The sequence below is a fragment of the Triturus cristatus genome, chromosome 2_2, assembly GCF_964204655.1.
Source record: "Triturus cristatus chromosome 2_2, aTriCri1.1, whole genome shotgun sequence".
Classification (NCBI taxonomy): domain Eukaryota; kingdom Metazoa; phylum Chordata; class Amphibia; order Caudata; family Salamandridae; genus Triturus; species Triturus cristatus.
This window is the reverse complement of record NC_140582.1, coordinates 990,610,490-990,632,248: the sequence shown is the minus strand read 5'-3', so window position 1 is coordinate 990,632,248 and position 21,759 is coordinate 990,610,490. Positions and strand designations below refer to the sequence as shown.

Sequence of the window (21,759 nt, the reverse complement as noted above, 5' to 3'; positions counted from 1 at the left end):
CTCCCCAGTAAAACCGAAAACCTGCAAAGGTAGAAAAAACACCACATTGCCCAAAGCCACAAGGCAAAAAACATGCAATGGGACAGGAACAAATAAAAAGCCCAGTCCAGAAACCTGCCCCAGGGAGGGTGAACAAGTCAGTCTTGCATGAGTGGCAGAACCCCCCTTAAACTCTCACAAAAACCCTGACTGTCCTTCATGGGTGAGGAACTGGATAGTGGAATTAGAGGCACAGATGAGAGCTATTGTTAATGAAAAGTTAGCGCTCCACCTCAGGAACAGAACTAGCCGTCAGATGCCCGCCCTGTGTGTACCTGGCAACCCTCTGGCCAATATCTTGCTGACCCTAATGGAGGAGAAAAATTGCAGTACACAGAAGGACAAAGTATGGCAACCTCCACTACCCAGAGATGGTACTTCCACCACTCCATCATGCCCTGCCACTACGAGCACTGCCAAGATAGGGACTACTAGAGCTGCCCAAGTAGGCAAAGTTCACTCCCCTGACGAGGAACCCGGTGTACACCGGGCTCAAACAAGGAGGGGCGTTCCTAGCATCAGGGGCCCTAGCATGCAGAGAGCGAGCTTCCATCCCGATCAGATGACAGACAGGGAAGTGCCCAATCCAGTAGACAACGTGCATGCAGGCCCAGCCCCCCTGGCCCTCCCAACAATTGATTAATCCCCAACCTCTCTCCCTTATGTTACAGTTTTAACCGGTGTACCTGAAATAAAAACTGGTCAGACAGAAACACAGCTGGAATTGAGAAACAAGTGCCTTTACTGGCTCACCAGGCATGGACAGTTTCCCTATGAGAGGGCGGGTGAGATATTACTAGTTCGGAGAGTGGGTTGGCAAGAACCATAAGTCAATCCAAGGAAACTGTATAGTTATTAACTTTAGTAATCCTCTGACAGTCCGAATTTTGGCTGACCAGTCCCCCAGCCCTCGTGCACCGCCCACGGAGATCAAACTACACACCTTGGCCTTTTTTTACTCTAGTAACTATCCATCACCATGGATCCCTTGCACTAGAGCTCCAATACACTGGTTACAACCCCATTCTAGTTTGGGGGGGGGGGGGGGGGGGGCTAATAGAGAGCCTAATCTAAAAATTACAGGGCTGCACTCCCTAAACACAGCTGGTGAGACACAAGTCGCTTTAGGCAAACCTCATCATAAGACCCCAAGGCTCGGTAGGAGTTACCCTAGAGGTATTAAACAACCAAGCCTCCCCATTCCTGAACTGACAATGGCAACTAAGGACAGGAATAGATCCCTAGTGGAAATGGGAGTACCAGACCCCGAGTCAAACATGACACAAAACATGACACAAACCGTGAACCCCTCTGGCATTATCGTGTGTGATGCCACCTCAAACCTGGGTCTCCAGCTGAAGGTGTTGACATGGAACATTGCTGGTATCAAAAACAAACTCCAAAATCCTGACTGGATACAGTTTGTACAAAATCATGATGTATGCATGTTCCAGGAGACCTGGGCCAGTGAAGACACTCATGAGAGGCTTTGCAACTTTTAATGTGCTAGCAAACACGGCAGACCATCGGGTGGGTTAGGCACATGGGTTGCCACACACCTGGACTGTCGAACAGCTGAACACTTCTTCGGATGATATCCTGTGTACCCTCCTTACTTTTAATGCTGGGACCAAAATTGCATTCATTAACATCTATTCCCGTCCGGTGTCCTTTGCCCAGGAATCCCAGACCATAGATATGCTTACTACATTCATCGAGCTAGTTCCCCCGAATACCAGGTTGGTGATAGGTGATGATTTTAACTGTCGGTTTGAGCCCCTAGCCCTCCCGACTGACCCTTCGCTCACTGCCGAGGATTCCCTTTGGCTGATTCCTGAACCGCTGATCCCCTCCGGTGAGAGCTTGGACCCCCCCTGGTATTCCAGATCAACGCAGTCACACTAACCCATGCATTGAGGGCATGTAACGGTCGTACCAATTCAGACCAACCTGGAAAATCCACTTTCAATAGACCGGGGCAAGCATCTTTATTGGACTACATTTTGGTGGAAGCAAGTATATGGCAATGGGTTGTCGATTTCGCTGTCTGGCCTAGACACGACAGCAACCATAACGCTCTGGTACTCGATCTTAAGCTTCCGGAACTTTATAGTCCCCCAATCACTAGCAACCTCACTGGTACCAATCTATCTTTAGACAACAACAGGAGGCGAATTAGGTGGGAAACCCTGAAGCAGTCACCAGGCAAGATCACTGCTCTGTACTCCCCAATTATTCCACCTTTATTGGTAATGGAGAAGACCGCACAGACCCCTAACTCTAATGGTACTACCGCTCAACTTACGACCATCCACACAGATCTGACCACTAGTTGACCAACATCTTTAATCCAGTGATATACTCTAAAGGCAAGAAGACCCCTAAAACCACTTGGTTTTATAGATCCTGCTCAACGGCAAAGGGTGCCCTCATTGATGCCATAAAACAAAGACCGATCCCTGATAAAAATCAGGAGGGCCCTATAGAACGATACTCTAAAGATAGCCAAAATGGAGTGAGAGTCTGAAAGATGGGATGCAATAAAACAGGCCCTCACTAATAGAGATATGAGGGCGTTCTGGACCCTGGTTCGAACAGCCAGCACCTCATAGAGCTCACCCATTGATCCGAATATTGCAGCAGACGCTTGGAAACTTACTTTCCAATTGTTGTATTCCACCCAGGAGATTGTAGAGCCCACAGGGGGAATCTCGCCAACTGTTGTGGGGAACCCCCCCTGTAGACGATGGAGGATTCACTCTGACTGAAGTGCTCAGTGCAATTGGGAAGATTCCTCTTGGAAAGGCCCCTGGACTAGACAAGATTCCCGGAGACCTATTTCGGGAGCAGCCCAATATCTGGGGCCCATATTTATGTGTAATATTTAATGCCATTTTAAATGGCATGTAAATCCTGGATACCTGGTCAGGGGCAGAAATGTTCCCAGTATATAACTATAGGCCAATTAGTCTGATTGACATAACCCAGAAGCTGTTTGCCAGGATTGTCCTGGATCGCCTCCAGTCCTGGGTGGACGAGCGCGAGATCCTGAGTCCGTACCAGGCCGGCTTCTGTAAAAATATTTCTACCATCGACCAAATACCAAATTTTCAGGCTCCAATTATTATATTGGATGACGGTGACTATAGAGGGAGGGAGCCTCTATTTGATCTTCATTGATCTTAAATCAGCCTTTGATTTGGTGCCCCGTGACAAACTTTGGGCAGTTCTAGAGTAACTGGGCATTCCGCCCTAATTGCTCTCTTTGATCAAGAGATTGCACACTGGAAATTTTGCCCAGGTGAGTTTAGGGAAACGTGGAGAACTGACTAAACATTTCCCAGTGAACAGGGGTGTAAGGAAGGGGTGTGTTTTGGCCCCCACTCTGTTCTGTCTTTTCATTAATGCCCTGGTGGACCAACTAAACGAGGTAGCCAACACCAATGCCCCAAAGCTCACCTGTGGCAAGGTGCCAGCAATGATGTTTGCGGACGACACCTTGTTACTATCTAAATCGCCCATGGGCATCCAAAGGACCCTTGACAGCTTCTCTCTATTCAGCAAGAATAGGGGCCTAGAGATCAACACACTAAAAACCAAGTATATGCTATTCAATCCTAGTAAAACATCTCGCCCTAATCCTACTCTAAATCGTATCCAGCTAGAGAGGGTAGCTGTCTTCGATTATCTGGGTGTTACATTGGCGGAAACCTTTGGGTGGGGCCCACAGCAAGAAAAGGCAGGCCTAAGGTTAGCAGAGATGGCAGGGGGCTTAGCAAAACTTTACAGGAACTCCACATCTAGACAACCTGGCCCATTGACTGAGATATACAAAGTCCAAATCAGGAGTGCTGTAATGTACGGGGCAGAACTTTGGGGACACCTCCCTGTAGGTAGATTGGTCAAAACCGAGAATAAGTTTATGAGGCAGCTCTTGGGCCTACTGCAAAGCACCCACCTCATCCCACTACGTATGGACCTTGGGACAAGACCCATAGATGAGGAGATTGGACTGCGTCCTCTGACTTTTTGGTGTAGGCTATGGGCGACCCCCGAGCTATAGCCTACCAGTTGGAACTCAAAGCGATCATGGGGCTCCCAGGGGTGGGTAAACTACCCTGGTTCACACACATAAAAGATCTGTGCCGTAGACTAGGCCGGCAGAACCTATGGACCCACCCTGAGGAAGTGTCCCCGACAATATCACAGCTCTAACTAGTTAAAACTTAGACGGTTCAGATTGGCCGAAATACAAGGGAGTACAAAACTAGCCTGCTTAACCTCTGACTTCCTCAATTTTAAAGACCAGTATTCATTTGAACCCTTCCTTGATGATGTACATCCGTTTATGGCACGGAGACTGGGTTGCTTGCCGGTCCACGCATTTACAAATAACTTTTCAAAAGCTTCCCCTGTAAGCTGTCCTGCCTGCAATAGCCAAGAAAAGACTCCCATCCACTCCACGTTGTCTTCTTTTGTCCAGAATATGATGTACCCAGGAGGTACTGGCTTTTACCAATCTGCAGGAATCTGGGGCTCAGACAGTCATGGGAGGCCTTTAGAGTCTTGAGAACCGACACTCACCCCAGATTGTTTTTGCTGTGTCTCGGTTCCTTAACTCTGTGGCACAAGTTTTTCATCTCCCCCTGCACATGTTAATCGTTCCTTTGCCATTTTCTATTGTCTTGATCTTACTAACAAATGAAGTCATTGTTTAATCAGCTTTTAAAATTTTAATATATATATATTTTTTTAACTTATGAATTGTGTCCAACTCACTGTAAATGGCTATATCCTGTAATGTCCAGTGAACTTTCTTTTGCCCAAATCTAGTGTTGTATGTATTTTATGTTTTTGTTTTTATGGTCTATAGGATCTAAATAAAGCTTGGAAATGGAATGTATCTTCTCTATCTGTATGGAAACCATTTAGAAGAGAATTGATTGGGCCAACCAAGGCCACTCGGGCAGACAATAATATAAAGTTCTACAGCTCCGGCATGCCTGGAGAGCAGAGAGAGGGAGGACTGGACAGACTTACCCCACTGCAACCCACATGAAGGTAGGGTGTTAAAGGAAGAGTTTATGAATTAAGCCATTTCTTTTACAACCCAAACTTTCTTTAACAATAGGCCTAGCAACTTACTAAAATTCAGGGGAGCATGGGAAGCGGATTTGGGTCAATTAAAAGACACAGATTTGGAGGCAACACAAATACACCCACAGGAAGTAGTGATTAAAGCTCGGCTGAGATTAATCCAATTGAAAGTACTCCACAGGTTGTTCTATAATAGCTATAATAGGAGTAAACTATACAAAATGGAAAGAAGGGAAATTTTTTCATACTATATGGGAATGGCCCCCTCCTCCTGATCTGAATATACTAGTTCATAGTAACAGCTGAATTTTATTTATTAGAGAGTCTTAGAGATCCCTGTGCCTAGTAGCCCTCAGGTCATGCTCTTATGGATCCCATGTGATATTGCTCTTAATACAACTGCTGTTCTGAAATCTGGGTTTTAAAAAAGAGGCACAGCCAGAATGGGGAGCAATTTAGTTAACTCCGCAATCAAACAAATGTGGTTAGCTGGAATAATGACGTGCATGGAAGCAGAAAGGGACGTCTGGAAGGGGGGGGGGGGGGGGGGGGGGAAGCGCCCTCGACTGGCTCCGGTCCTTCCTCGCTGGCAGAACCCAAAGGATCAGACTCGCGTACTTTCCTCTCTGAACCCACAGAGAGGAACAGCGGAGTACCCCAAGGAACATCGCTCAGTCCCACGCTCTTCCAACATCTACATGCCCCCCCCCCGCCGCCATCGTCAGACAACATGGACTCAGCATAGTATCCTACGCAGACAACACCCAGCTCATCCTCTCCCTCAAAAAGGACCCCGAAAGCACCAGACTCCGCTTCCAGGAAGAAATGAAAGACATAGCAGTTTGGATGAGCAGCAGTTGTCTGAAGCTCAACTCGGAGAAGACCGAAGTCCTCATCCTTGGACCCAACCCCTCAGCTTTGGACAACACCTGGCAGATCACCGCCTTCGCCAACCCCCACGGACCACACCCGGAACCTCAGCAGGAACCTCAGCATCATACTCTACTCCTCCCTCACCATGACCAGCCCGATCAACACCATTGCCTCCACCTGCTTCAACAGCCTCCGTATCCTCCTCAAGACCTTCAAGTGGGTCCCCGCACCCCAAGCCAGAAAGATCCACGCACTCATAACAAGCAGACTGGACTACGGAAATGCCCTCTACGCTGGAATCAACAAATCCCTGCTACGCAAACCCCAGACCCTCCAGAACACTGCGGCCAGACTCATCCTCAACATCGCACGAAAGGAGCACATTACCCAACACCCGCCAGATCTCGACTGGCTCCCCGTCGAGAAGAGAGTAACCTTCAAACTACTCGCACACGACTACAAATCCCTCCAGAACACCGGACCCAAATACCTCAACGGAAGAGTCTCCTTCCACGTACTCAAGAGACCTCTGCTCCACCGACCTCACCCTAGCAGAAACCCCGCGCATCTGCTGAACCAGAGCGGGTGGAAGAGTCTTCTCCTACATCGCAGCCAAGGCCTGGAACGAGCTCCCGGTCAAGATCAGATGCTCCCCTACTCTGTACACCTTCAGGAAGAGCTGGGTTTTTGGCTGGCTGACTGAGCTGCACCCCCCTACCCACGCCTTGAGACCCTCACAGGTGAGTAGCGTGCTTTAAAGTCCCTGATTGATTGACCCTTCATTACAGAGACGGGGTGGTGCCATATGAATTCCCACAAAAATGTACACCAGTGACTAAATCAAATTTCTTCACTGTTGTGAGATGGATTGTATACACGCAATCAATTAAAAAACAAGGTTTATGTTACTTTCCCTGTAAGCATCTGTTTGTGGCACGTAGTGCTGTCTTTTCACATGCTCTGAATACTACTGCCATATAGTGTTGGGTTCGGAGTTGTGTAAGTTGGTTTTCTTCAAGGAAGTCTTTTGAGTCATGGAGACAGTGCGACTCCTCGTCTATGTAATACCGCGCATGGCCATCAACTCTTTTGTTAGATTGTTTACCCACAGGAAGGCGAGAAAGGAGTGTAAAGAATGTCGAAGTACAGTGATGTCTATTCTAAATTTAAGTGTATAAACATAAGTATATAATCTAACTACAACGGCCACAGGTGTACAGGGAGGGCACATGGGAATCTACAGCACTACATGCCACAAACAGATGCTTACAGGGTAACAATCTGTCCGATGGCATGTGTGGGTGTAGATACACATACTCTGCTTAGACTGTTAAGCAGTCCCTCCTAAGAGACGGGCTAGCCAGTGGGAGTTGCAGTAGCTTGAAAAAGGGCATGTGGTACTGCCTGACCTACATTTGCATGCAGGCAAGCTAAAACATCCACACAGTAGTGTTTAGTAAATGTGTGTGTGAGGTAGACTATGCAGCTGCCTTACAAATGTTAGCTATGGGAATATTTGTTAGAAAGGCCATAGTGGCTCTCTTTTTACGAAGTGGAATGTGCTCTGACAGTAACAGGTAAAGGTCTTTTGGATTTAATGTAGCAAGTTTGAATACATTCGACTATCCATCTGGCTAGGTCAGATTTGGATATTGGGTTGCCTTTAAGAGATGGAGAAAAGGGTACAAAGAGTTGCTTTGTTTTCCTGAAAGTTTGAGTTCTAAGTATAAAAAAGTGCTCTTTTTACATCTAGAATATGAAGAGCTTTTTCGGCAACGGAATTAGGGTGAGGGGGGAAAACTGGGAGCTCAATGGATTGATTGAGCTGAAACAGACTGCATTAGGTAGGAATTTAGGACTGGTATGAAGAACAAGCTTGACTCTGAATTTTGAAGAATGGTTCTTCTAAAGTTAAAGCCTGGAGCTCACTAACACGCTTGAGTGAGGTAATTGCAACTAAGAATGCCACTTTCCATGAAGGAACCTGAAGGGGGCCTGAGTGAAGAGACTCAAATGGGAGACCTATGATTCTGATGAGAACAATGTTAAGGTTCCAAGAGGGTGCTGGAGGAGCTCGAGGAGAAATGACTCTTAAGACCTCCCAGGAACGCTTTAAAGAGATGCGGTCTATTTTAGAGATAAGCAACCGTCGCAGCAAGGTGTAACCTAATTGAAGAGTAGGGTAAATTAGCCTTGTGCAAATTAAGTAGGTATATGATAATGCACTGTTGCTTTGATAGGATAAATTGTTTCAGGTTGGCAGTAGCAAACAAAACGTTTCCATTTTGCAGCGTAGCATGCTCTAGTTGTGAGCCTATGTGCTTGCTTGAGAATATTCATACATTCTTGTGGTAAATTAAGATGGCAAAACTACGACCTCAGGAGCCAAACTGCTAAATGGGAGAGTTTGAGTCTGCGTGCCAGATTTGTCCTGGATTCTGAGCGAGAAGGCCCGGTCTGTTATGGAGCTTCTCATGTAGAACTACTGAGAGATCTAGTAGTGCTGTCAACCAAAGCTGACGTGCCAAAGTGAGAGCTACAAGGATTGTGGAAAAAGAAGTTTGACTGAGTTTCCAAACTAAAAAAGGAATGACAGGGAGAGTTGCAAAAGCGTAGGCACATATCCCTGCCCAACTCATCCATAGTGCGTTCCCCTTGGATAGTGGGTGTGGGTACCTGGAGACTACGTTTGGGCATTTTGTGTTTTCTGCTGCGGCGAAAAGGTAGACTTGAAAAATACCCCCACTTTTGAAAGTAGGGAAGAATGACTTGTGGATGGAGCGGCCCCTTTTGGGTCTGTTGCTGCAACCTGCTGAACAGGTCTTCAAAATCGTTGTCCATCCCTTTTGTGTGGTGTTGAATAGCCCAGTTCCATATGGTCCGAGACAGGTGTGACAGTTGAGGAGATCATGTCCCACCCGGTTTTTGTACATAATACATGACTGTAATGTTGTCCGTCTGGACTAGGACAGGTGAGGGAGGAAAGCTTTTAGTTCCAGGAAGGTTGCCTGAAGCTCCAAGTAGTTGATGCGTAGGGACGGATGTCTTGCATCACACAGACTTGTAAGACCCACACGTAAGGTGTTGCAGATCAGTACCCCAAACTGTTTCTGATGCGTTTGTGGTTCGAGTGAGGTAAGGACCAGGGTCTAGAAAAGTCTGCTCCTTTAACAGGTTGTTGGTGTTTCACCATTGCAGAGAACGCAGAGTGTGGCGGCCTAGCAACACGAGACCTTGGAGATGAATCTGTGATTGAAACCACTGGCGGGCAAGACATTGCTGTAGGGGATGCATGTGTAACCTGGAGTGAGGAACTATGCCACTGCAAGCGGAAATCATTCCGAGCAGACGCATTACAGTCCATAGAGTTTTGTTTGGTTGCATCTGTGGTAGTTACTTGAAAGTTCTGAACTAGAGTAGGACTGGGATAAGCAAATCCAAATTACATGCTGAGGATTGCTCCCAAGTAAGGCTGAATTTGGAGTGGTTGAACGCGAGACTTGGGGACATTTATAGTGAGCCCTAGTCTGTGAAGTAGATCCATTGTCAGCCAAGTGTACTACTGGCATTGTAGGTGGGAACTGGCTTTGATAAGCCAATTGTCCAGGTATGGGCATATGTGAATGTTTTGTCTTCACCAATGTGCTGCGACCACTGCCAAACACTTTACGAAAACTTGAGGTGCTGTTGTCTCCCCGAATGGAAGAACTTTTAATTGGTAATGTTTGCCTCCTATGACAAATCCGAGATATTTGTGGTGGGCAGGGTGTATAGGTATATGAAAAAAGGTCTTCTTTAGGTCCAATGTTGCCATAAAGTCGCCCTTTTGGAGAAGTGGAATGACATCCTTTATCGTCACCATATGGTAATGTAGTGATGATGTAGTGGTGAGAGGTCTGAGACCCAAGATTGGTCTCAGTGACCTTCCCTTTTTGGAATAGGAGAGTATGGAGAATACACCCCTAAACCTTGTTCTTGAAGTGAGACAGGTTCTATAGCCCATTTGAGAAGACGAGCTATGACTTCCTGTTTGAGAAGTGTTAGATGATCCTGTGATAACCTGTGGGTGGGAGGTGGGATGTTAGGTGGCCTGGTAATGAGCTCCAGACAATATCCATGTTGGATAATGGGGAATACCCATTGGTTTGTGGTGATGGACTCCTTGACTGGGTGAAAAAATTGCAGTCTGCCCCGCGACAGGGGTGTGGGAGCGAGAGAGACACAGAGAGACACAGAGAGAGACACAGAGAGAGACACAGAGAGAGACACAGAGAGAGACACAGAGAGAGACACAGAGACAGAGACACAGAGAGACAGAGACACAGAGAGACAGAGACACAGAGACACAGAGAGACAGAGACACAGAGAGACAGACAGAGAGACAGACAGAGAGACAGACAGAGAGACAGACAGAGAGACAGACAGAGAGACAGACAGAGAGACAGACAGAGAGACAGACAGAGAGACAGACAGAGAGACAGAGAGACAGAGAGACAGAGAGACAGAGAGACAGAGAGACAGAGAGACAGAGAGACAGAGAGACAGAGAGACAGAGAGACAGAGAGACAGAGAGACAGAGAGACAGAGAGACAGAGAGACAGAGAGACAGAGAGACAGAGAGACAGAGAGACAGAGAGACAGAGAGACAGAGAGACAGAGAGACAGAGAGACAGAGAGACAGAGAGACAGAGAGACAGAGAGACAGAGAGACAGAGAGACAGAGAGACAGAGAGACAGAGAGACAGAGAGACAGAGAGACAGAGAGACAGAGAGACAGAGAGACAGAGACACACACACACAGGCAGGGGAGGAAGATTGGGTAATCACTGCTTTGCAGTGGGTGCTGCTGCGCATGCAGAGACACCCCTGACCTTTCCCATGTTGTTTCCCCCTCTGACGGAACCTCTGAAATAGCCCTTACCATATGAAGATTGGCCTTTTTTTGTTGGGAAGTGGAGGCGTCTGTGGTGGTGGATTTATATGCACCCCTGTAGCCGGAGTGATTAAAGGACCCCCTAGAGGTAACCGTGGGGGGAGAACTCCACTCGCGGAGATTTGCCTACTCCACGTTCCACGGAAAACGCAAATCACTGCACACTCCGCAGCGGAGCTGACTAGCCCCCGCCTCCACCCCCTATTAAAAATTAATTAAAAGTACATGGAAAATTAAAGATAGAAGACTTACCTTCACTGCGGCGTCCTCGGGCTGCCGTCCTCCTCGTCTTTGTCGTCTCAGGGCGATCTGCGCAGGAGCGGGCGCGCATGCGCATTCCTTGCAAGAAATGAGCGGGCGTTCCCGCATGCGCAGATCACCCTGAAACGGCAAAGAGGAGGAGGACGGCAGCCCGGAGACGCCGTAGTGAAGGTAAGTCGTTTTTTCTTTAATCTTTCATGTACTTTTAATTCATTCTTAATAGGGGGGTGGAGGCGGGTGGTGGAGCGGAGCTCCGCGGAGTTTGTCCCCAGCTCCGTGGACCTCCGAGTAGTCCCGCTCCACCCACTGCGCCCAGGGTTACCTAGGAGGAGTTGTTTGTAACTCTCCCATGGTCTTAGCAGTGTCAGTATCCTTTTTATCTTGTCAAGGGTATTCTTTGTCAAAAGAAATATTTAGTACTGCCTTCTAGACCTCTGGTTTGAATCAAGAACACCCAACTCATGCTAGTCATCGAAGAATTAAAACCCGAAAGAGCTGTATCTGCTGCATCTAGTGTGCATCGGATAGAACAGTTCCTAATTGCCTGACCCTCCATGACTGTCTCCTTTTGCAATGTTCCTCCAGGAGGTACTGTAAGACCTCCTCCATCTTATCCCAATGGGCTCTACCTAGTGGGCCAAAAATGCATGTGAATTAGCAATACGTCAATAATTAGCTACCTGTGCTGCAACCCTTTTTTCAGCTGCATCTATACACTTGCTCTCCTTCTTAGGAGGTGGTGTATTCCCAGTAGCTTGGCTGTTAGCCAGAAGTGGTTGCAACTATGGAGTCCGGTGGAACTTGACTCTGATAAAGTGTGTACCCGAAGGAGCAAGCTTATATTTTTGTCCACCTTTGGGGGGATAACTCTGGTACGGACTGGCTCTTACTGGGGGGAACTGACATTTATCTGCCTGTTGCTATGTTTAATTGGCATTTTCCCTAGGTACGCATGTCCCTTCCACTTCCTAAGGCCATTCTGAGCACACACAACATAATGCCACCCCTTTCCCTTGCGGTCGACCATGCTTCCAGTTCAGCTGGCCCGATACTGGCCACTACCCCCATCCGCCCGAGTACTATCAGTCCACATCTCGGACAAGCACCAGCGATACGTTTGAGAAAGCGCGTGCTAATGAACATGGGGGCTAGTGGTGGTTACCACTTTTCCGTCCTATATGCCTACCTTTTAAGCATGTACAATTTCAGTGCTCTCACACTAGGCTGTAATGTGGGACTACCTGGTCCACAAATTAGGATATTCAGTGTGTTCCCGGTCACCATGTATAACCCAGAGGAACGACCTCCAGGACTAGAAGTTCCATTTCTGGGACACATCTCTCCTTTGTTCGCCCGCCATAACCACCATCCTGTGAGGAGGCTTACTCTGACTGTGAATAGTGCATAAGATGCCGTAATGATTAATTCGGTTCATGTGTCCTCCACATAGAGTGCTCCTTTACATCCACCTACTACGGGTCTTCTCAATAATGTAGTGGTTCAACAATAGTAACATCTAACACTCATATTTGCAGATTGGCCCTCCTCGCAACTTCGGTGAGCATCCCCCGGCTTGTCTCTGTTGGGGCACCACTATCCCATTCTGCCGGTGAGTTAAAGGGTGTAAGAGACTGCATGAACTACAAGCCTCATTATGTAATTACGGGATATACATGACTTTGGACAAAACTAGCCCGCAACAATAGCATCACCACGTGGCTTGGCCACACACTCGCGTTGATAATTGATGTATGGAGAATGTAAACCACATGATGTGTTTCTTCCATACATGTTGATAATGCTGTTTTTAAGGAACCACCACCAGGTAGCACCACCTGCATTAACCACACCAATAGACAGCCACGCCAGAGAGACCCACTGTGGAGATGCATGTTTTGACGTCATTATCACGTAGTAAATATGTATTCCCCAGAGAGTTTTTTTAAATACCCCCAATATGACTAATATTTTACTCCAGGTACCTACTTGCCTTCAAACCTTTTTCTGTCTGGGCAATATACGTGCCCATTCACCCCCCCCCCCCCCCACCCCCCCACCCCACAATGATCTCCTTTTCAGTGTGATCCAGGCCATGTCATATTGTGTATTAACATCCTGTTTGACCAACTTTTTTCTCTTGGTGCACTGCTTTCCGGAAGGTATAACGTACCTCATTTTTTCACACATTAGGACTACTACGGAATCCTGACTTGAGGGGATGCGACTCTTAGCTCCCTTTGTCCTAACACCACTTGCCGCCCCCTCCGAGTACATGAGGATCATAGGTCCTGAAGAATTGCAAAGATCCTAACGGACTTATAGGCATGAAACATGTTGACCCCTGCACAACACACTAGAACTGACACTGGCTTATTTCTCCCCTTTCAGCTCACGGCTCTGTAGTCTTTTTACTCTTGGCTCTAGTACTCCTCAAATAAACTGTTTCTGGAGAATCCAGGAACCATTTTAAATCACACCCACATAGGCACCCTCACATAACACCATCAAGCTTCACGACGGCAAAACTAAGAAGACCTCTGGCAAAGAGACCCCCCCCAGCGGGGCCAGTTGGGCATTGCAGCACCAGCCCAACGAGGAGCTACCCTATGATGAAGCATGAGACCCCTCTGGGTATGTGAGCCCTCGCTCCTTATTGGAGCTATCCCTGGATGAACACTCGCTACCTTGTCCTGTCTAGCACCTTCTAGTAACTGCTATCACTGACATGGCCTGGCATCTCCTCCTTCCCACTACCTCCCTACGAATAGCATACTCCTTGTCTTTAGCATATCCTTGGGGCCTGTATCCTGGACCTATTAAGCCCTCATCCCACCCTGTGAGACTTTATGAAAATCGTTTGGCATAGTGTCCACGACCCCCACCCCTGCTTGATGATTTCGCCGCAAGCCTCTTTCTTCTGTCACTTTCACTCTAGCATGAGCTATTTAATCCCTGCTTTCTCACTTTTGTTGCTTTATTTTCCTCCTGCTCTAGATCAAATTGTTATTATGAGGAACAAAAGACATTGAAAAAATATATTAAAAAAAAGACTGGCCACTAACGATACCATAAAAATTACAAAATGCTATGGACATTAGTATTCAATCACTGTAGGTATGTAATGCAAACATAACACAAAATAATGTTATATATATGATACAAAAAAGGTTCTTACTGATCCTCCGACTGCAACAGTCACTCCACCTTTATGAACAGCCACGGCCTCAGGCTCATAGCCAAGATTTTCAATGACGCTACATTTCTTCTTATCTTTCATCAGGACAATCTGAAATGATAAATCATGACAATATATTGAAATTTTACTATTTTTGATTGCAAAACAAAACCGCAAATTAATCAACAGAGAAGGCCACAAAATACAGCAAAACAGTACATGTAAGAATGAGCGAACTTCCAGGCATACCCCCACATACAGTGCTCCACTGACAGGAAACTATTATCCGTGCATTTAATCAGTATAACCACAAACACATTTGATTATTACTATATAAATCTCCAAAACCTTTTTCAGCTAACAAGACTTAAAACATTAAAGGTTATTTTTTAACCATCTATTACTGCAATTAAGCAGGAAGAAAAAGTTACTTACCTTTGGTAACACTCTTTTGGGTAGGTACTCTTACCACATATTTCTGACCTCTTGGATATCCCCAGGCACCAGATCACATATGGAACTTTTTAGAGAACTGTTCCTGTGTGCTGCCGATGGCACCTTAGGACTCTGCAGCGGCCTCACACTGCCCAGGAAATTACAGCATGGAGCTGCATTTAGGCACCAATCCTGTGCACAGACATCAGTTATCTTGAACTTTTCCATACCCTTCGGCGCAATCAACCATGATGGATTAGAGGTGGCAACGTGCGGATTCTAACTTGCAATCAATATAACAGTTCTGTAAGAAATATGTGGTTATATAAAGTATCCACCATAAATGAGCATTGACCTAGCCAATAGGTCTCGTATTAGGGACTTTGTAAGTGTTTACCCATAGCTATTGGCTTCGCCAATGTCTTTAATCTAAGTTGTAGAGACCTGTGTGAATGCTGTGCAGCATGTTGAAAATTTATAATTAAAAAAGTGTTCTAAGCATTTTTGTTACCATATAACCATCAAGACATTATGTACAACTGAACGCCGCTATTAAAAAAAGAAAAAAAAAAAAGTCAGATTTTTTTTTTTTGTTCTTACAATGCTGGCAACTTCTTCCTGCCTGTTCTGATTGTTTGCTGTGCTAAGGTGGAGCTGATCCCGAGGTGGTGCTGAAGTGGTGCGGAGTTGTGCTGAGGTGGTGCGGCGCACTGTCAAGGGGGCGGCGCACTGTTGAGGGGGAGGTGCTGTGCAGATGCTCAGGTGTTGCGGAGTGATGCTGTGGTGGCGGTGCTGTACTGGTGCTCAGGTGGTACTGAGCTGGTGTTGCGGAGTGCTGCCAAGTTGGTGCTGTGAGCATGCTGAGGTGTTGATGCTGAGGTGAAGCTGCGCTGATGCTGAAGTGGTATTGCATTGGTGCAGAGTTGCTGCTGAGGTGGGAATGCGCTGGTGGTGGTGCACTGATGCAGAGGTGGTGCTGTATCGATGTTGAGGTGGTGGTGCACTGATGCAGAGATGGTGCTGTGCTGATGTTTAGGTGGTGCTGGGCTGATGTGGACATGGTGCTGCACTGGTTTACTGATGAGGTAGTGCTGTGCCGAGATGGTGCTGCGCTGATTGTGTGCTGTGCTCAGGTGGTGCTGCAGTGGTGCTGAGCGAATGCTGAAGTGGTGCTGCGTTTGTGCAGAGTTGCTGAGGTGGTACGCCAATGCTGTGGTGGTGCTGCATTGTAGGTGGTGCACTGATGCAGAGGTGGTGCTGTTGAGGTGTCGAGTGATAAGGAGGAGATGCTGCGCTAGTGCAGAGGTGGTGCTGATTAATGCTTTGGTGGCACGGAGAGATGCTGTGCTGGTGCTGAGTGATGCTGAACTGGTGCAGAGTCGTGCTGAGGTAGGGGTGCTCAGGTGGTGCGGAGTGATGCTGTGCTGAGGATTTCCTGCACTGATGCTGAAGTGGTGCGGTGTTGCTGCTAAGGTGGGGCTGCACTGGTGGTGCACAGATGTAGAGGTGGTGCTGTGCAGATGTTGAGGTGGTGCTGTGCAGAGATAGTTCTGTGCTGATGCTCAGTTGGTGCTGTGGTGGTGGTGATTGATGTTGAGGTGGTGTTGAAGTGGTGCTTAGGTGGTGCTGTGCTGATGCCGATCTGGCTCTAGGGTGGTGCCGAGCTGGTGCTCCGGTGGTGCTGAGCTGGTGCTCCGGTGGTGCTGAGCTGGTGCTCCGGTGGTGCTGAGCTGTTGAGGGGGAGGTGGTGCTGTGCTGATGCTGAGTGGTGCTGTGGTGGTGCAGTGGTGAGAGATGTTGAGGTAGTACTGAGTGTTGCTAAGGTGGTGCTGATTGATGTGGAGTTTGTGCTGTGCTGAGGTGGTGCAGCACTGATGCTGAAGTGGTACTACGCCAGTGCTGAGTTGCTGCTGAGGTGGGGCAGCGCTAGTGCAGAGGTGATGCTCTGCCGATGCGGAGATGGTGCTGTGCTGGTGCCAAGGTGGTGCTGGACTGAGCGAGATAGACACAGATATGTGTTGAGCTAATCTATGTTTCTAAGGGATATGCGTGATACACTCCCTCCGCCATTTGCTGGCTAAGTTTTTAATGGTTATGTTTTATCTGATTTGTGTATTATTGTTAACTGTTTATCTTAATGGGGATGCATGGCACTTCTAGACTTTTCAAATAAACTCCAGGATGTCATTTGGGATCCAAACACCGGATAGCCCCTAGGGCACTGTAAATCTAGGGAGGGCGCTTAATTCTATAATTTGTATCATGATTTGACATCAATTGTGCAGGATGCGTTTATGTGTAATCGAAATGTGTGCTGCTGGATGTATATTCTGAAACAAAAACAAGTTTTAAAAAATAGGTGGTGCTGCGCTATTGCTGAAGTGGTGCTGCGCTGATTGTGTGCTGGTGCTGAGGTGGTGAAGCACTGGTGCTGAAGTGGTGAAGCGCTGGGGAGGTGGTGTACTGGTGCTGAAGTGATGCCAAGTGATGCTGAGGGGGTGAAGCGCTGGGGAGGTGGTGTGCTGGTGCTGAGGTGGTGCCAAGTGATGCTGAGGGGGTGCCGAGTGATGCTGAGGGGGTGCCGAGTGATGCTGAGGGGATGCTGAAGGGGTGCCGAGTGATGCTGAGGGGGTGCCGAGTGATGCTGAGGGGGTGCCGAGTGATGCTGAGGGGGTGCCGAGCTAATGCGGAGATGGTGCTAAGGTGGTGCTGGACTGAGCGAGATGGACACAGATATGTGTTGAGCCAATCTATGTTTCTAAGGGATATGCGTGATACACTCCCTCCGCCAATTGCTGCCTACGTTTAATGGTTATGTTTTATCTGATTTGTGTATTATTGTTAACTGTTTATCTTAATGGGGATGGATGGCGCTTCTAGACTTTTCAAATGAACTCCAGGATGTCATTTGGGATCCAAACCCCGGATAGCCCCTAGGGCATTGTAAATCTAGGGAGGGCGCTTAATTCTATAATTTGTATCATGATTTGACATCAATTGTGCAGGATGCGTTTATGTGCAATCGAAATGTGTGCTGCTGGATGTATATTCTGAAACAAAAACAAGTTTTAAAAAATAGGTGGTGCTGCGCTATTGCTGAAGTGGTGCTGCGCTGATTGTGTGCTGGTGGTGAAGCACTGGTGCTGAAGTGGTGAAGCGCTGGGGAGGTGGTGTGCTGGTGCTGAGGTGAAGCCAAGTGATGCTGAGGGGGTGCCGAGCTAATGCTGAGGGGGTGCCGAGCTAATGCTGAGGGGGTGCCGAGCTAATGCTGAGGGGGTGCCGAGCTAATGCTGAGGGGGTGCCGAGCTAATGCCGAGGGGTGCCGAGCTAATGCTGAGGGGGTGCCGAGCTAATGCTGAGGGGGTGCCGAGCTAATGCTGAGGGGGTGCCGAGCTAATGCTGAATTGGTGAGGAGGTGGTACTGCGCTAGTGCTGAGGTGGTATTGCGCTAGTGCTGAGGTTGGGCTACACTAGTGCTGCACTGGTGGTAATACCTTGATGCAGAGGTGGTGCTGTGCTGGGGTTGAGGTGCTACTGCCGCCAGGGGCTGGGTTGGTGCTGCCCTGGGGCCGAGGTGGTGCTCAGGTGATGCTGATGAGTGACGCTGAATGGTGCTGGAGTGCTGCTGCACTGATGGAGGTTGTGATGCAGTGGTGCTGAGCTTGTGTTGCACTGTCTACTTGCAGGATTTATTGTTAAGTAACCTCACACTACATGCGGTGTTTCGAGAGCACGAGAAGGCATCCCTTGATGTTGGTTTTATTTCACCAACAATTGAAACCTAAAAGAAAGCACCAAAAAGGTGAAAGCGTGCAACTTTAAGTTGCTTTCATTTTCATAAATAACAGAGCAATAACAGCACATTTAACTATGTAAATAGGTTGATCCTACTGTTGGCCGTCTTCTTAAACTACACTTCCATTAAGTAAGTATATTATTTAAGGTTTGGACATTTCAGCGAATAATGGAGGCAAAAGAAAAAGTAGGGCACCGAAATAAACATATGGCCGATAGTGAATTGATCCATATAACCGGGCTAGCCTCCAGGGTGCGACCAAAACAGCAAATAGATGGACAAATGTAAACTATTCACCAAAGAAAACAAAAAGAAATTTCGAATTGCACATCAAGGAATAAATTAAAACGGATAGGCATGCTGAAAGCCGATAAAATAGATACAGCATGTCTCGAGAGACAACGCATGCGCTGCCTAAGCAAGACCTAACAACGATACCGAAGGCAAGTAACTTGTTCTTTTGATAGATACTTCTAACAAGCAGATTCCTCAACTTTTGAATAGATACCCAAGCAGTACCACATAAAAAGTGGCGAGTTTGAGGAGTGGACTCACACCTAGAATTCCTGCCTGCAAAATGGCCCTTTCTACCGAGATGACTTATCGCATGTAGGAGCCTGACAATGTCCAAAACAGGAACACTACTCGTCAAAGCGGTCAAAGCAGCCCTGGCCTATTAAGAGGAGTCTGAAGGGTAATAGGAGTCTTCTTACTGGCCAGGCCATAGCATATCTTTATACACCGGACAATTTACCTGGACATGGTTAGTGTTTTCAGCACTAAAGCATACGAAAACAGATTTAGCAGTCTGCAACTCCTTTGAATGTTCAATGTAAAAATTGAGGGCTCCCTTCATGTCTAGCCAGTGAAGGCTCTCCTAGTCCTTAAAGGGTAGCGGCACAGAGAAAAAGGTGGGGAGGATTCTGATTTTTACCAAATTAGATTAACTCAACATCTCAATGACTACTGCACTTATTTGATGCTGGAACAAGACACCCCCCCCCCCTTACCCCACATCAGAAGTCACAAAAGTCCTTGTAATAGTCAAAAATGCAAGAGACCAAGATTTGATTAATGAACACACATATAACTTCCTTCAACCGGATCATGGAAGAACTTCACATATTTATTTAATGCCAAAAATTCACAGAAACTTCTATGATCTGCGGATTCATCCTATAATATTAGCAGTGGAGTCTGTTCAACGACGTATAGTACATTTTTGGGATCACTACTTACAACGTATTCTGAAAGGAATACCCTCTTCCATCAGAGACACAGAGGACTTTCTAAGGACTTAGAAATTGGTGCATTTGTTGTGTAGAATGCGAGGCCTGCACAAGTAATAGGTCCACAATTGTCTCCTTACTACTGAAACAAGAACCCCACTGAAGCACTTGACTCTCAAGGTAGCGAAGCAGAGCAGTCCAAGGCCTATTCAGGGGAGGTTTCGGGCTAGTTACCTCCATCCGCTGGCACATAACACTCAAATTATTGTCCTGTCAGTGTTTTCTTTAAAACAGGAAAAGTACATTTATTTATTTAACACACACACACACACACACACTAAATACTACACATTAATTAACAAAAATATATAGACGGATAGCACAGCTTTTGATGACATTCTTGAATCCTACTTGACTACTAGTGGGCAATGGCCCACAGCAATACCAAACGCAAAATCTGAATATATGGAGGTATCATTTTACCTTCTGCAGGCCTATTAGCTTTGTCAAAGGGTTACAATATCAATATATAAGGCAAGCCTATTGGCTGTGTCACAGGGCCATCACATTAAAATAGAAGGCTGGCCCTACTACTTTTGTCAGACCTGTCCACATTAACAAACAATGGGTACATGTTTGGAATTAGCATTATGGAATCAATAACCAAATGCATCCATTACTAAATAAAATAAGCATTGCATCATTCAATAATCAGGGTCAGGAAAATAACATGTCAGTCTTTCTCTACACTGGTTAGGCCACATAACATGCAGCCATAGGACCAACCACTGGGATCCCAATACTCTCACGCTGTAGAATGAAAGCTTCAACTCATGAAGTACTTTAAAACACAGTCTCCCCAGGTACGGCATCCTAGGACCCTGGGGGAGACGGGATTAATTTCTTAAATGAACCCTTGAGATTGGGATAGGGGTCTGCTGCTCTCTCTGCAGGCCCCCACAACACTTAATTTGATCGATGGTGCACACCTCCTGGAAACACAACAAGGAAAAAATCATTCCCTCTCTGGGCATTATGGGACACTTCCAGCCGGTAGAGGTGAACAATTTATAAGCAGGTTTGCCTGCAGTGAAACTTTGCGCTGCATGGTTTCCTTTTGCCTTTTTGGGCTTGAATATTGCATCCTCAGTGCCACCCGGTGTACCCACACCTTTCCATACTGTTGGGCAGCAGGGGGAGCTCATTCCCTTGCAGCCCAGCCAGCTCCGCGACACGCTGACATGGTCTCATGACTATGCAGAAGCTGGTGTGTTATTTCCCCGCCTGTGCGCTCATAAGTGGGTAACTGAAAGTGCTGGCCTTCCAAGACGCCGCAATCATAGGTGCTGGGAGCGGGAGGCAACTCAAGTGCACTCGGTAGTGGGCGGGGGAGGGGTGGAGGTTCAGTCCTCTATTACGCCAGGGGATGGAGTCACCAGGATATTGATTGCGTCACTCTGGTGCCACAGTCTGGCTTGAGGGAGGTGACTCCACACATGACCCTTCCCCAAAAGAATAAATAATTAAAGATGCACCAACCTTCAGGCACTGCTACACCCAGAGGGTATTTCATTAAAAATGTGGCAGAGCCCGTCATGTTCCATTTTTTTTTCAGTGGGTAGAGAGTAAAAATCTTTAACTGGCCATATCTTGGGCCCAGATGGTTTGAGTTCTGTGCCTCATTTTACTTTTGGTGGCGAGCTCTAGCCCCCAGGACCATGCCCCATAGCAGTCTTTCAGGGCACATAGGGGGAAGTGGTGTTTAAGCCTTCCCCAAATCGTCCTCGGGGGGCATAACTGCACCAGCGCCATTGGCCCTGGAGGTATCATCTAGTCCTTGAGGTCAGTTGTAGGCAAAGTCCATCTGTGGAATCCAATATGGCAGAACCTTTTTTACCTCGTCAGAGCTCTTGCGCTCACC

General features: G+C 47.2%; 1 protein-coding gene across 1 annotated transcript in view; it reads right to left on the bottom strand.

Moving 5' to 3' along the window:
• Positions 1 to 21,759, bottom strand: part of WDR1 (WD repeat domain 1) — a 347,946-nt gene that overhangs the window by 60,398 nt on the left and 265,789 nt on the right. The window contains exon 12 of the mRNA XM_085642417.1: positions 14,379 to 14,489. Coding sequence (XP_085498543.1) covers positions 14,379 to 14,489 — 111 coding nt within the window. The remainder of the gene's footprint in view (positions 1 to 14,378; positions 14,490 to 21,759) is intronic.